The sequence below is a fragment of the Simochromis diagramma genome, unplaced genomic scaffold (genome assembly GCF_900408965.1).
Source record: "Simochromis diagramma unplaced genomic scaffold, fSimDia1.1 OVJJ01000411.1, whole genome shotgun sequence".
Classification (NCBI taxonomy): domain Eukaryota; kingdom Metazoa; phylum Chordata; class Actinopteri; order Cichliformes; family Cichlidae; genus Simochromis; species Simochromis diagramma.
The window spans coordinates 1,263,769-1,276,402 of record NW_024386735.1 but is presented as its reverse complement, the minus strand read 5'-3'; the positions used below and the strand labels follow the sequence as shown (position 1 = coordinate 1,276,402).

At 39.9% G+C, this 12,634-nt stretch overlaps 1 protein-coding gene across 1 annotated transcript; it reads left to right on the top strand.

Annotated features, from left to right (window-relative positions):
• The first annotated feature begins 9,021 nt into the window (after positions 1-9,021).
• On the top strand, positions 9,022-12,589 carry ccdc28a (coiled-coil domain containing 28A). Its single transcript, XM_040038120.1, has 5 exons — positions 9,022-9,600; positions 9,723-9,904; positions 10,039-10,193; positions 10,474-10,496; positions 10,589-12,589. The coding sequence occupies exons 1-5, from the start codon at positions 9,446-9,448 to the stop codon at positions 10,641-10,643; spliced, it is 570 nt and encodes a 189-aa protein (XP_039894054.1). The 5' UTR covers positions 9,022-9,445; the 3' UTR covers positions 10,644-12,589.
• Positions 12,590-12,634: the final 45 nt, after the last annotated feature.

Sequence of the window (12,634 nt, the reverse complement as noted above, 5' to 3'; positions counted from 1 at the left end):
CTACACTGCTCACCACATTCACCTCAACTTCTAAATCTTTCTTCGGGAGATTCAGATTCAGATCTCACTGTCCCGGTTCCCTGATGAAACCTGATGCTCTTTACTGTCAGTTTTCCTCCGAAGATGACTTCTAAGTTAAACTGGACCGTGGCTCTGTTGGATCATCTCCTCTTCAGTCCACTCGTGAGTTATCCATTGGGCCCACACCACAAAATTTGCCTGGTATCACAGGATAAGTCACACCATCACCCTCAACACTTTTTTGTGGCTATTCCTAAATAAGAATTTGGCAGAATATGCAGCTGCAACTAGAAATAAGAACAGCTCTCAACCACCAGCAAGAGCAAATCAAGAGCTTGAAGTTGCTTTAAGACATGCAGTTTCCCCCAACTCTGCTTCCTGGAGTTCGGAGCCTTGATGGATGTCTTCTGCAGCCAGGCTTTGTCAACCTTCTCTATTTCTAGTCCAGGAGGGAGAAGCAGTGGGATCCTCCATCCAGCATGATCTGTAACGCTGCCGTCGAGTCTGGAAACTGTGCAAAGCTACCCTCCTTAGAACTGTGGGCCAGAATCAGCACCTGGCAGATTGATGGAGGACCCCAGCCCTGCACTCCACCCAAGTCAGAAGTGTCTTCCACAAAATCTTTCTCCAATCCATCTTCCTCAGTTTTTTAAGGACAAGAAAGTCTGGGTCTGTGGAAGCGGGAGCACAGAAAAGGTCCATAGTTTGAGTCGCGTCTTGGGTCTTTCTGTGTTGAGTCTGCGTGTTTTCAGCTTCCTCCCACAGTCCAAAGACATGTATGGGTGAGCTGTGAATATGAGTCTGAATGGTGTCTGTCTGTCTGTGTTAGCCCTGTGACAGAGTGGAAGCCTGTCTAAGGAGTACCCTGCCTTTCACCCTTTGGCAGCTGGGATAGGCTTCAGACCCCTGCGACCCTGAATCGGATAAGCGTAAGAAAAAAAAAAAGGTGTTGAGGGCTTTTTAGTAGTATTTTAACAAGAGTTTTATCACTGGGAAAAAAAATACTTCAGAAGGCACAAACAAGGCCATTTAGTAAATGATTGCAGCACTTAATAAAAAGGAACTGAGTTAAACGTGATTGATTCATTCTCACAGGGAGAGATTTATTTTTGTAATACAATTTATGTGCACATAATTTCCTTTCCTTTTTGTTAAGCAGAAGAGTTTTTTTAAAAAAAACATGGGGCGGGAGAATTGGCTAAAAAGTCAAATTGCCACCCAACAGCTGCAGCAGAATGAGTTTTGACGCCGGAGTGAAAATGTGTCCATGCTAAAGAAATTGGAGGGGTCTGCAATGCAACACAAACAAACAATAAACAAGGAAGCAAACAAATTGACGCACACACGAATAAGCACACACACACACATGCGCGCGGCAATCGGCTATGCTGCAATTAGCTTGTTTTAAAGGAAACAAATAACAGTAATTTCAACAGAACAGCAGCCATAACAATTCACCCCTGGAGGGGATCAGCAATTTGAACACACACACTGGAGAACAGGATACATTCACACACAGGGATCCACACACACACACACACATACACACACACACTGTCAAGTATGCACATGCAAGTGCAGTCATATTCAAATCCAGCAGACAGACAGACACACTCACGATGCACATGCATGCTCAGACACACACACACACACACACACACACCTCCATTAAGTGTACTTGAGAGCGGCAGAGAGGGTCAGCTCAGTGTCTGAGTTATTACGCTACTTTGTTCTGCCTCAGTGGGAAGGCTGCACCCCGCACACACACATGCACAAAAAGAATTATTATCACCCATCAACACTCAAGGTGCAAATATAAAAGGGTTGCTTTGATAATGGATTGAAAGAGATGAATAAAAGAATGGGTAAAAAAGAAAAAAGATGGATGAATAAATGCAGAGAGAGAGAGAGAGAAAGTGTCTGGTAGCTGTTTCTTTGCTCGTGTGCAGAAGTTTGCAGCTGGCTGGCGAAACCACACTCCCTCTTTCTGTTTCCCCCACCTCTCCGTCCATCTATCTATCCCTTCCTCTCTGTCTGGGCATTCAACAATGGCACGAAACATCTGTGACTACCAGGTAATTACGGCTGAGCCAAAACAGTGGGCAGTGCCGCGCCGCTGAGCTACGACACCCCGCAATTAGTCCTGCATCTCCATCTCCCCTCGCTCTGTTGCTCCCCTGATGACCAGCGTATTATCTCTCTGAAGAGACCCGGGAGACAGAGGAGAGTGGAGAGGGAAAATGGACAGATGAGTGGTCTCAGAGGTACACGAGTGATGGGAGAGGACAGCCACACCACCAGAACTGTCCATCCCAGCAAGTCATGTTTTCTCTTTCTTTGGCCTCCTTTGGATACTTTGTTTAGAGCTCCAGAGGGAGCTCAATGAAATCTGATAAAATTGCCTCAACTGATGTCAGTCGAGTCAGCATCAGTTCTTACAATTACAAGTTTTAATGAGGGGGAAAATGGGGCTGTGGTTTGGAAGAAGTAAGAATACCAGAGCCCCAAAACCATAAACCAGCAGCAGCAGCTTGATTCTATAGTAGCCACTAATACTGTAAAGTATTAGTGGCTACTTCTATTCTTTCTGTCATACTGTATACTGCTACCGGGCTGGATCCTCACTGACCTCAAATAGTGTGGTTAGTGTATATAGAAGCTCAAAAGGCTTCGGGTCAGGCTTCAGATTCCTCTGAACGATAAGTTTAGAGTTTTTTCACTCTTGATTATGTGATTCTGTGGGTCATTTCGAGCACAGAGCTTTGGCTGAGAGGACAAAAGCCTGTCCCACCTACTGTTCAACACCAGTTGTTTGGAAGTGACAGGTAGTCTTAGGGTATCTTTAGTTTAGTTCAGACTTGCAGCGTACACCTGGTAGCTGGCTCGGATCGATGTCAGATCATCATTTAGAACCAGACAGAGACCATCTAGGTGTGGTTGTTTTGTTCGACACCCAACTGCAATTACGGTGTTCACATCTGCACAAATGAGCAACACTAAGCCAGGGAATGATTTAAACAGACTAAACAGCGCAGATGTGAAAACACCCTTAAAGGGAGGGTGGCCTTAAAGGCAAACAAGATAAAATAGCTTGTTTCAGACAGTAGACCAACTGAAGGGCTTCTCCCAGACTTAGTAAAAGATAAATAAGGGTTCACAGGTACTTCACATATTTGCTACAATGTTTCATTATACCTTTGTGTGTTCACAATCCAAAATATCCCTTGCATGTCATTTCAGCTCCTGTTACACCCACCCAGCTGCGCAGTTCACCTGCACACCTGTTGCTGTTTCCCCATCAGTTCTGTGTTTTAAAGTCATACAGGGGTTTTGCCCATTGTTGAGTCTTACTTTGAATTCTGCTAAAGTATTCATCTGCTCTGCCTCCCAGTCAGATTCTTACCTTACAGGAAGCACAGCGCAGTAGAAACTTTGAATCTTTAAAAGCTCAAACTAAAATCTGGTGCATTGTAAGTTGCAATGCACCAGACTTGTTTTGGAGTGGAAAACGTTTTCATTTTTAGTAAGTGTAAATGAACAAATGGCCTTATTCTGTAATATAACCAAGTCTGCCTGAAAACTTTGGAAAAGACTAAAAAATGATCCTTTAAGTCTGAATCTATCACAAGTGTTTTAACCAGGAGACTGTGCTTCATGTCCCATTTGGACACTTTGTTCTGCTTTGGTTTTCTGGCTTAGAGATAAAAAAAAACAACACTATTTTTAGATTTAGAAAAATATGATTTGGATCCAGAACCGGTGCCACAGTGTGGTGAGTGACCTTGCTCATATCTCTGAGAAGTCATTGTCCGTGTTTGACAACCTGGAAACAAGGACAGTCTGAGCGATTCGATCTTAACCGGAACGTTCGTTCAGCCAATGTTACAGAACTTTAAACTTCTTTTTAAGCATTTTTAAATCGTAAATAAATTTATCTTCATATCAAAGTATGTTTGGCACTTGGATAAAAACATAGTTAGGCAGAAATGTCCTTGTTTTATCACATATCCCATATAACTACCAGCATACAGGCCTTGTTAAATAAGGATCTAATCCTAACTAAGACAGGGAATGGAAGCAGTTGGGAAAACTCAGTAGTTTAACAGTTCAAATCCCAGGGGGCAGCTTCCCTCGCCTTCTCACATTTACCATCCACTGTGCCTTCATTACATGTTTTTGATGGGTGGGTGCACGAGTGTGCATACACATTAACACGTGTCAGCTCTCCCCTGTTTGCGCATTAGCTAGCTTTTGCATGTGCACCCCGAGTGCGTATGTGTGTTCCTGACTGTGGGTGCATTTTATGATGTGTACTTTTTTTCTCTTCTTAGTCCAGGAGTCCCCGTCAGGACCCCTAGGCTTCCCTGTGCCTGCCTGCCAAAAACGTCTGCATCTCCTGGACCCCCTCGAGGCAGGGGACAGCCAAATGTCACTTGGACCCTCTACAGAGTGGTGAGAGGAGGACAGGAAGAGGCCAATGGGTAGAGGGGGGAGGGAGGGAAGAAGAGGAAGGAGGAGAGGGGGAAGAACTCAATCAGGGGGAGACGGAAGTTTACGAGGAGATACCAGGATATGCGGCATGACCAAAGTGTCTCAGATGAAAATTGGGTGGAATTAGTGAGATCCTGATTGACTTATATAATAAATAAATGTAATATTAAATATTAGAGACTCTTGGAGCAACATTTTACAGTCAGCACCTCCTACATAAGGCATTTAACTGCAGTCTTTTAGATCCAAAATTCTCTTTCCAAGACCTTCCTCTTACATCTTTAGTCCAGTATATGAGGATTCTAGTTATGTGAACAAAAATGAACACCTCTTTATTACTAATATACATCACAAAGCTGGTTTTATTTGAGTTTATTTTGATAAGTTCTTAATAAAATCAATTATCTTTTACTGAGCTGCTGATCGGTTTTAATAAGTCCTTGAACTGATTTCTCACCTAGAGCTTTTTCCAGTGATTGTTTTTTAATTGTTACATGCTAATGCAACTGAAGGGCCTGTTGCTATCACACATACATCCGTATCCATGTATATGTTGTCCAATATGCACAAATATAATACACATAAACAATCACTCAAAATGAACAATTTTCTCAAACTCGAACATACTGTTTAAACTGCCTGTGCATCTTTGTGAAAAATCGACGGATAAAAATCGATTCTGTCTCAACTTTAACACATTTGGTTTCAAAATCTTTTCTTAAAACTCATATTTTGGTAGCTAACACTCATGTGTCAGGTGTTTGAGCTTGCTTTTACATCCTTACTGACCAAGATTAATCAACATGTTTCTGAAATTGTCGCTTACTCAGTAAAAAATTTATTTATCATTATTATTATTATTATTTGTATTATTCGATGTAGCAGGAGAGTACAATAAAAAAAATAGGGCATGAGGTTACTACCAGCATTAATGCCTGACCTCATACGTACAGAAGAGGATTACAGCCACTGAAATACAAACAATAAATACATATATAATATTTAGGTCATCCTTTGATTGAGAATTCTGAGGGGAAAAATTAATTCTGAACCCCCCCCCGCCCCCCAGTTTCCACTTTAATAATATATTTTCTCCAAACTAGAAAAAAAGGCTAAATTCTAAGATTAGTCATTTTTCCCTGAAATGTTTCTTTAATCCTTAATTACAATTGATTTTTCTCAGAACTATTAAAAAAATTCAGAATCCAGAGAATAAAGTCAGAATTCTGACTTTTAAAAAAATCAGAACTATGTAAAAAAAAAAAAAGAAAGAAAAGAAAAGCCAGAATTCTGAGATTAAAGTCAGAATAATGGGGGGGGGGGATCATGAGCCATATTATTTTCAGCGGCTCTAATCGTCTTCCATACATACATCGCAGACACGTTGAGAACAATTTAAAGCCATTTTTTTTGCCTGATTAGTCCCTGTTTTGATCCTTTTTAGTGTGTAAGTGATTACAAGTGATGGGATACTCAGCATCACATCCACAGTGCTTTAATATTTCTACTGAAGAAAACTGAAGAAAAATTACTTTTTAAGAAATTCTCATTTCTTATCTCTTCCTTGTTCCTCTCAGCCAATCCCAGACTGCACGTGTTGTTTATGTGACTGTGTGCACGTTGATCCCTGTCCTTGTATGGAAGACAAATAGAAGACAAGGACGAGATGTCCAACTCCCTCACACACAGAACATTTATTCATACACTAGACCAAGAACGATATAAATTTCATCTTTTTTTAATAGAAAACACTTGGGTCAAGTGTGTCTGTATTAATGAAGAAATGTGTTTTTTTTAAAACGCCTTATTTTGGGTTACAGCTGCAGGAATGAAAACACACACACAAAGTGTCTTGCTTACAAGTCTCATGTGTGTCCTGTCACATTGGGGGACATGCAGTATCGAACACGGATGTACGTGGAGCATGAATACAAACAACAGAACGTCCTTCATGCTTTTATTCCTGATTGATATAACATCAGTGTATATTCTGCATTGATTATGGGTCAGGTCCTCGGAGGGAAAAAAGAGAGAGACTTTTTATTTTAGTGAAGTAATAACTTCAAAAAACACGGATAACTGAAATGAGGTTGTGTAGCTCTTCTTATTAAACGCAGTCACATATCAGCTTAACTGAAATCTGTTGCAATCTCAGACTGTAGCCTTTAATAGGGACAGTCTGTCTGACAGAATTCCCGAATAACGCCACATCAGGGAAAAAAAGACCTGCTAACTTAGAATTAGGAATAAGAGCGAGCGTGTAATTAAACGAGTTGTCATTCATTTACAATCCAATGCATATTCAAGCAGGCGTGCACACGAGAAAAGAATGAACTGGCTGTAACTAGTAGCTAGCTCTCCAAACAGCACCTACACTGCAATTACTGATGAGAGATAGGTGCATGCGTGTGTGCATATATGTGTGTGTGTGTGTGGATCTGCTAACTTAATGGCTGCGTGGACGCGACAGTCTAAATGTTTTCATCTGTAACGTTTTATCCTGGTTCAACTCACTCTGCCACTGTCACGCAGTAAACACACACTCGAGCAGCGAGGATGGAGGGAATGGGAAGAGGGAGAGAGAGAAAATTACCCACCAGCTCAAGTTCATTTTCCACGCCAGGTAGTTTTCCAGAATTCTGAGAATTTCGTTTCACTTTTTTTGATTATCAATTGCTGTGAAAAAACAATTATGAGGAAAGCTGATGTTGGAACTGGAACTAATGGAGAGGAGCTGGAAGGATTGAGCAGACTTAAAACAGCACACTGGGCCTTTCCATGGTGCAATTGAGCTGCAGTTTTAAATATATTAAATCTAGTTAATGTGCGTGAATGGAATATTAGCGTCAGCGAGGTTGATCTACAGCTTGTGTTTGCATCAACGCATCTACGGTGCGTCATTTCCTGATCTTTAAATCAAGAGGCTCCAGATCAGAAAAACATCTGCGGGTTGCCTGATGTGTCACACAGAATTCAGCCCCAGCCATTTAACAGGGGGTGGGGGTGAAAAACACATCTTTTAAGAGCATATAACAGTCTGATATTTCAAATATCCTCATTGGGTCATACTTTTAACTTGACCCCTTTGGCAGGAAGTTAGGGTTTTTAGATGCAAACTGAAATTCATTTTGTAATTCACATTAAGCATTTATCTGTTGTTGTTTTTTTCCCTCTTCCTGAATTACCTTTTTTTCCTCCCTGTCCCTCTCTCTACTGAGTAACACAAAGGCCAACTCGTCAATACAAGTGAGGGACAGCAATGCAATCGCAAATGCCGAAAATCAGAAGAATTTGTTGGGTTTTTTTCTTCATTATGTGCCAGTAAAAGTGAATAAAATCAGCTATTAATGAAGCTATTCAAAACTAGGACTGGAATAGCATTGCATACACACCCCTAAACACACACACACTCGGATGCTCACTGAGTGCAAAATATTTGGCGTTGCCAATAAAAAGTTGAATAGTCTGTCTGGAATTCAGTTAAGCAGGGTTTTTTAATTTCGTTTATATTTGTGAAAATATGCACAATTAAAGTGTACAAAGAGCCTCTTTTCATTATGTTTATCAGCAAAGAATTCCTAATTAAGAAAAGGGGAAAGGCAGGGCATCATTATTAGGTGTTCACCTATCGCTCTCTTGTGGTTGTTTTACGCAACTACACCGAAGTCAAAGTAGAGGAGATGTTGCTTGGTGATGTTCCTCTGTTAGCTCCAGAGTTACTATAATAACAGACAACTTTTTAAAAGCAGTTGACTCGCAGTCTTGTAGACATCTTGTCTTCTCGATAATCATGTCCATCAATGCCTCATCAAGGAAGCTGTGATAATTTTTTTTTTTTACCAAACTAACAGATACTAAAATGAACTATATTTCCTCTATAGTTTTTACTTTGTTTTAGTTAGCTTTCCAACCTCACCACATCAGTTCAATTATTTTTTCCTTTTTTGTAGTCTAGTTTAGTTTTAAGCTACCTATAATACCCATAGTTAGCTCACTCAAACGAAATTAATAACCGAGTCTGCAGAGTTATACTTAAAATAATTACATAAAATGTGCTTAATATAAAAAATAACATGAAAGAAAGAAGAAATTCCTCTTTCTGAATGCATAAAAACAAGCATTCACATATAAAACTTCACAAATAACAACTAAAATAAATGTTCTAAATTAATAAAGTATATTTAAAATGAAATTAATTTTAAGAATGATATTAAATGTCTTGTAAATATTCAAGGAACAAATAGTACTAAAATCGGTGAGAGCATATCAAACTATAATGGAATGCAGCCCTGGTGGCCTCAGGAGGACTCTACAGAGAAGGTCAAAAAATTTATTTTATTCGAAAATAAGTATATTTGTGCTTTTATAAAGCTTTACTCGTATTCGATTGGCACCACGCTGTTGTGTAACACGATTTAGCATGTTTTACTTAGTAATTTGACTATGGATAGTGGCCGTGAAGCGTTATGGTTTGGAATTCGGCCCCAATCTGCTCCGTTGCGTCCTACCAAAACAGGAAGTTTTCAAGAGTTTGGACCTGCAAGCTAGCCACCTAACCTGCGGGGTACATTCGGAAATTACTATGAATTTTCAAATGTTTTAATCTAGTGGACAACCTGTCACGAACAGAAGTAACGTATACCCTTCTCAGCTGCTACTGGGAGTAAATATATCTATCGGCTTATGTTTGTGCTGTGTGGCTTAAACGCTGTGTCAGAAGGTTGAAGGTTAGCCGAGTAGCTAGCTCCTGAGCTAGCGTTAGCTTAATAGTCACGAAAGCCATCGGTTTGTACGGAGCCTCCCTGCCCTGTCAGGCTGATTCTGTACGGTTAGCCACAGGGCTGGGCTTTGATTTACAGTCCAACCTGTCAGCTTTTCGTCTTTTACCTATCCAGTCCGGGCAGCTCACCAAGTGGCACCGTAACATGAAGTTATGGAGGAGCGGAAGCTAAAGAGAAAGAGTCCCAGAACTTCCACCAGCGCGGCGCCTCCGTCCGGCGGCTCTGGCCGGAAGAATAGCGCTTCCACTGGAGGACGGCACCTTGGCTACACGGGGACTCACTCCAGCCAAAAGAACAAGAGCAGGAGGTAGTAACATTGTAGTTACAATGATTTAACATCTCAATATTTTTCAGCTTTACCCAGCATTAACCGAACTGGGGTTGTTGACTTGTATTCACTCTGCCTGTATTTGCTTCCGCCTGTTTTAGGGGAGTGAAGGATAAACCCAGGTATCAGCAGGGTTTGGGTGGTAAAGCTAGTCAGAACCAGGGCCAGGCAACACCGATCGTCCAGCACTCTTTTCTCACAGATGTTTCAGATGTACAGGAGATGGAGAATGGCCTGCTCAGTCTCCTCAACGACTTCCACTCAGGGAAACTACAGGCATTTGGTAATTCACACTAAAAACAGGAACGTTTTACCAGAGCACACACTGACTTTCATATATCCAGTAATAGAAATTATCCTATACACTTATAGAGAGATATGATAGATACTGATAACTGAGGACTGTTTTTGTCTTAGGCAATGAGTGCTCTATTGACCAAATGGAACATGTGAGAGAGATGCAAGAGAAGCTGGCACGCTTGCACTTTGACCTCTACGGTGAGGTGGATGAAATGCCCGAGGATCAGAGGAAAACAGCCTGCGACACCAACATGGACAAGTTGCTCCTTAATGTAAGGCCACTGTGACATAACTCATAAAATATTCTTTTCATAGCCCGTGGCATGCTGCCTGACAGTTTAGCAGTGTTGCCAAATAATCCGTTCACTGATGTCATGTAACTACTCAGTATCCCTGTGAGGATTTAGCTGCTTATCCTCCGGCAAGTGTTAAACTCTTAAAGAGTTTAGTCAGCTGGCTTCATGCTGAACAGGATAAAGTCTGGAATGTCATTCTGCAATCATTTTTTTTGCATTTGTAGTGAAGTAAAACATGTTATTTTTTTCTCCACAGCTGGAGGAGCTGAGTTCTTCCATGTATCCTTTTGTCTTTGCCCTTAATAAGTTTGAAATAAGCTCACGTTTAACAGCTGCTGTAACTTTTGTATTTCTTGACATCGTTTCTCCAGTCAGAAACTGAATCTAGCCGACACACAAGAGATCCCGAGGACTGCGAGCGTGTGACTTCCGTCGTCCCAACATTTCTCAATCAAATTTGAGCCGACTATTTCATTTATAGTACCAATGGGGATCTATAAGTATGGGGGGTTGAAACTGCCATAATCAATAAATGCAAAATATCTATCTATATATATATGCAATTAAATGAACCAAAATATAGTAAAAAAAAAAATAACAATAATAATAAATTGACCATATATGGCACATTTGCTTTAAGTTGCTTTTGTACTTATTTACCTTTATATTAATTTTAACTTGCTGACTTACACATTTGAAAGTTTTTACTTACTCATTTCCTCAAACATTTCTTTATGCATTTTTCTGTCACATATTGTGGCTGCCTTTAGCTAAAAGTCTGCACAATGAAGCAGAAATGCATAAACAAATGGGGAAAAAAACAAAAAAAGTAAGTCTGGGGCTAAAAGAAAATTGAATATGCATATATATACATAAATTATTAAGCATCCAGACTTCTTTACTAAGTAAATGCAGAAGCAATTTAAAACAAATATCTAATTTAACATTTAATAAATAAATAAAATTTCAGCAATGAAAGTAGTTTCTATATTTTTTCAATCTTTTTTGTACATTTAATGGCATATAATTCTTTTTTAAACAAATCATTAATTTATTTTTGATTTAGGTAGTATCTATCCTTCATATATAAGGTGTCAGCAGTGTTGATTGTATGTATTGCAATGGAAATGGCAACAAAGCGTTCCCTGTTTGTACAGGGGGAGGGATGTATTGTAAAATAATCTAATAGGGATGCACCACATTACACCCCCCCCCCCCCCCCCCCCCCCCCTTGTTTTTTTAAACAATAGCTAATATTGAATGGAAATCTCTCTGGTCTGATCTTACTAAGACAGCAGGATGTTAACTTACCTGAGACGTGGCTACATCCAAGGGAGGTTTGTGTTCTCTGAGATCTTTAGCTAATGTGCAGTATTCTGTATTTTCTATATCGGCTTTGGTGCATCCCTGTATTGTTTAAAGCCAAGCCGTAGTGCGTTCACTCATTTCCAAGCAGTTTAGATTTGCAATACATTGCTAACCAAAGTGATACCATTCACCTGAAAGTGATTGTAAACTTGCTCCTTTGACATTAATCAGACGTATGTAGATCACTTGTGTTGCACTGATCTCCTCACAGTAAGAAACAGCTGGACTTTTCAAAGTCTAGGTATTAGTTTCTAATTGTTTCTCAGTATTAGAGCTTTAAACAGCAGCATAGATTTAAATATTCTTAAACCAGCCAAAAATAACATAAGGACCCGGTGAGTACTGAGAGTAGTATGTTAATTCCAGTTTGCGATTTTTGCATATGATTTTTGCAGAGTGGACTTGGTCCATTTCAGTATATTTGCACATACCCATGCGACACACAGCATGCACTGCACACGTTATCACTGGTGTGTTGTTTTGACGCTGGAGAAGACTAAACAGTCCAAATGTTGTCATCACAAACAAGCCTTAATTTAATCATTTAATCATTTTTTGCCTTATTGGTTCTAAACTTTAAGTGATTTTAGGTGAGTTTAGGTTTGGATTCAGAGTTTTGATAAGATAATTTGATGCTGCTTTGATTGTAAATCCTTTTTTCTTTTTCTTTTTTCTTGGACACTGTATTTTAACCTATGTTTTTGGGGTGTTTAACCTGTTTGTTTTTTTTCTCAATAAAGTTCTCTGTCTGAATTTCTTGGTTGCAGCTGTAAACTAAGATAATAGAGAAGTGAGTAAATAGGGTCATAACAGTACCTGGATTGGGGGAGGCGGAATTGATAGTTTTCCATTGTGCTCTTTTTCTATCCGGGTCTGCTTTTACTGTATTGGAAGTATGTTTGGGATCATTGGGATCATCATTGTTAGGTGATGTGCCACTTGTACAGGTTTCTAAGTGAATACTCTTTGATGCTCCAAGCATTAAAGTCTGAACCATGAATTAATTGCCAGAAAATGGAGTATTTATTGAAGCATCTGACAATTAAAAA

Coding starts and splice junctions, on each gene's coding strand:
- ccdc28a (XM_040038120.1), top strand. CDS start 9,446: ATGGAGGAGCGGAAGCTAAAGAGAAAGAGTCCCAGAACTTCCACCAGC. Junction 9,905..10,038: donor AGGGAAACTACAGGCATTTG/GTAATTCACACT, acceptor TTTTTGTCTTAG/GCAATGAGTGCTCTATTGAC. Junction 10,194..10,473: donor TGGACAAGTTGCTCCTTAAT/GTAAGGCCACTG, acceptor TTTTCTCCACAG/CTGGAGGAGCTGAGTTCTTC.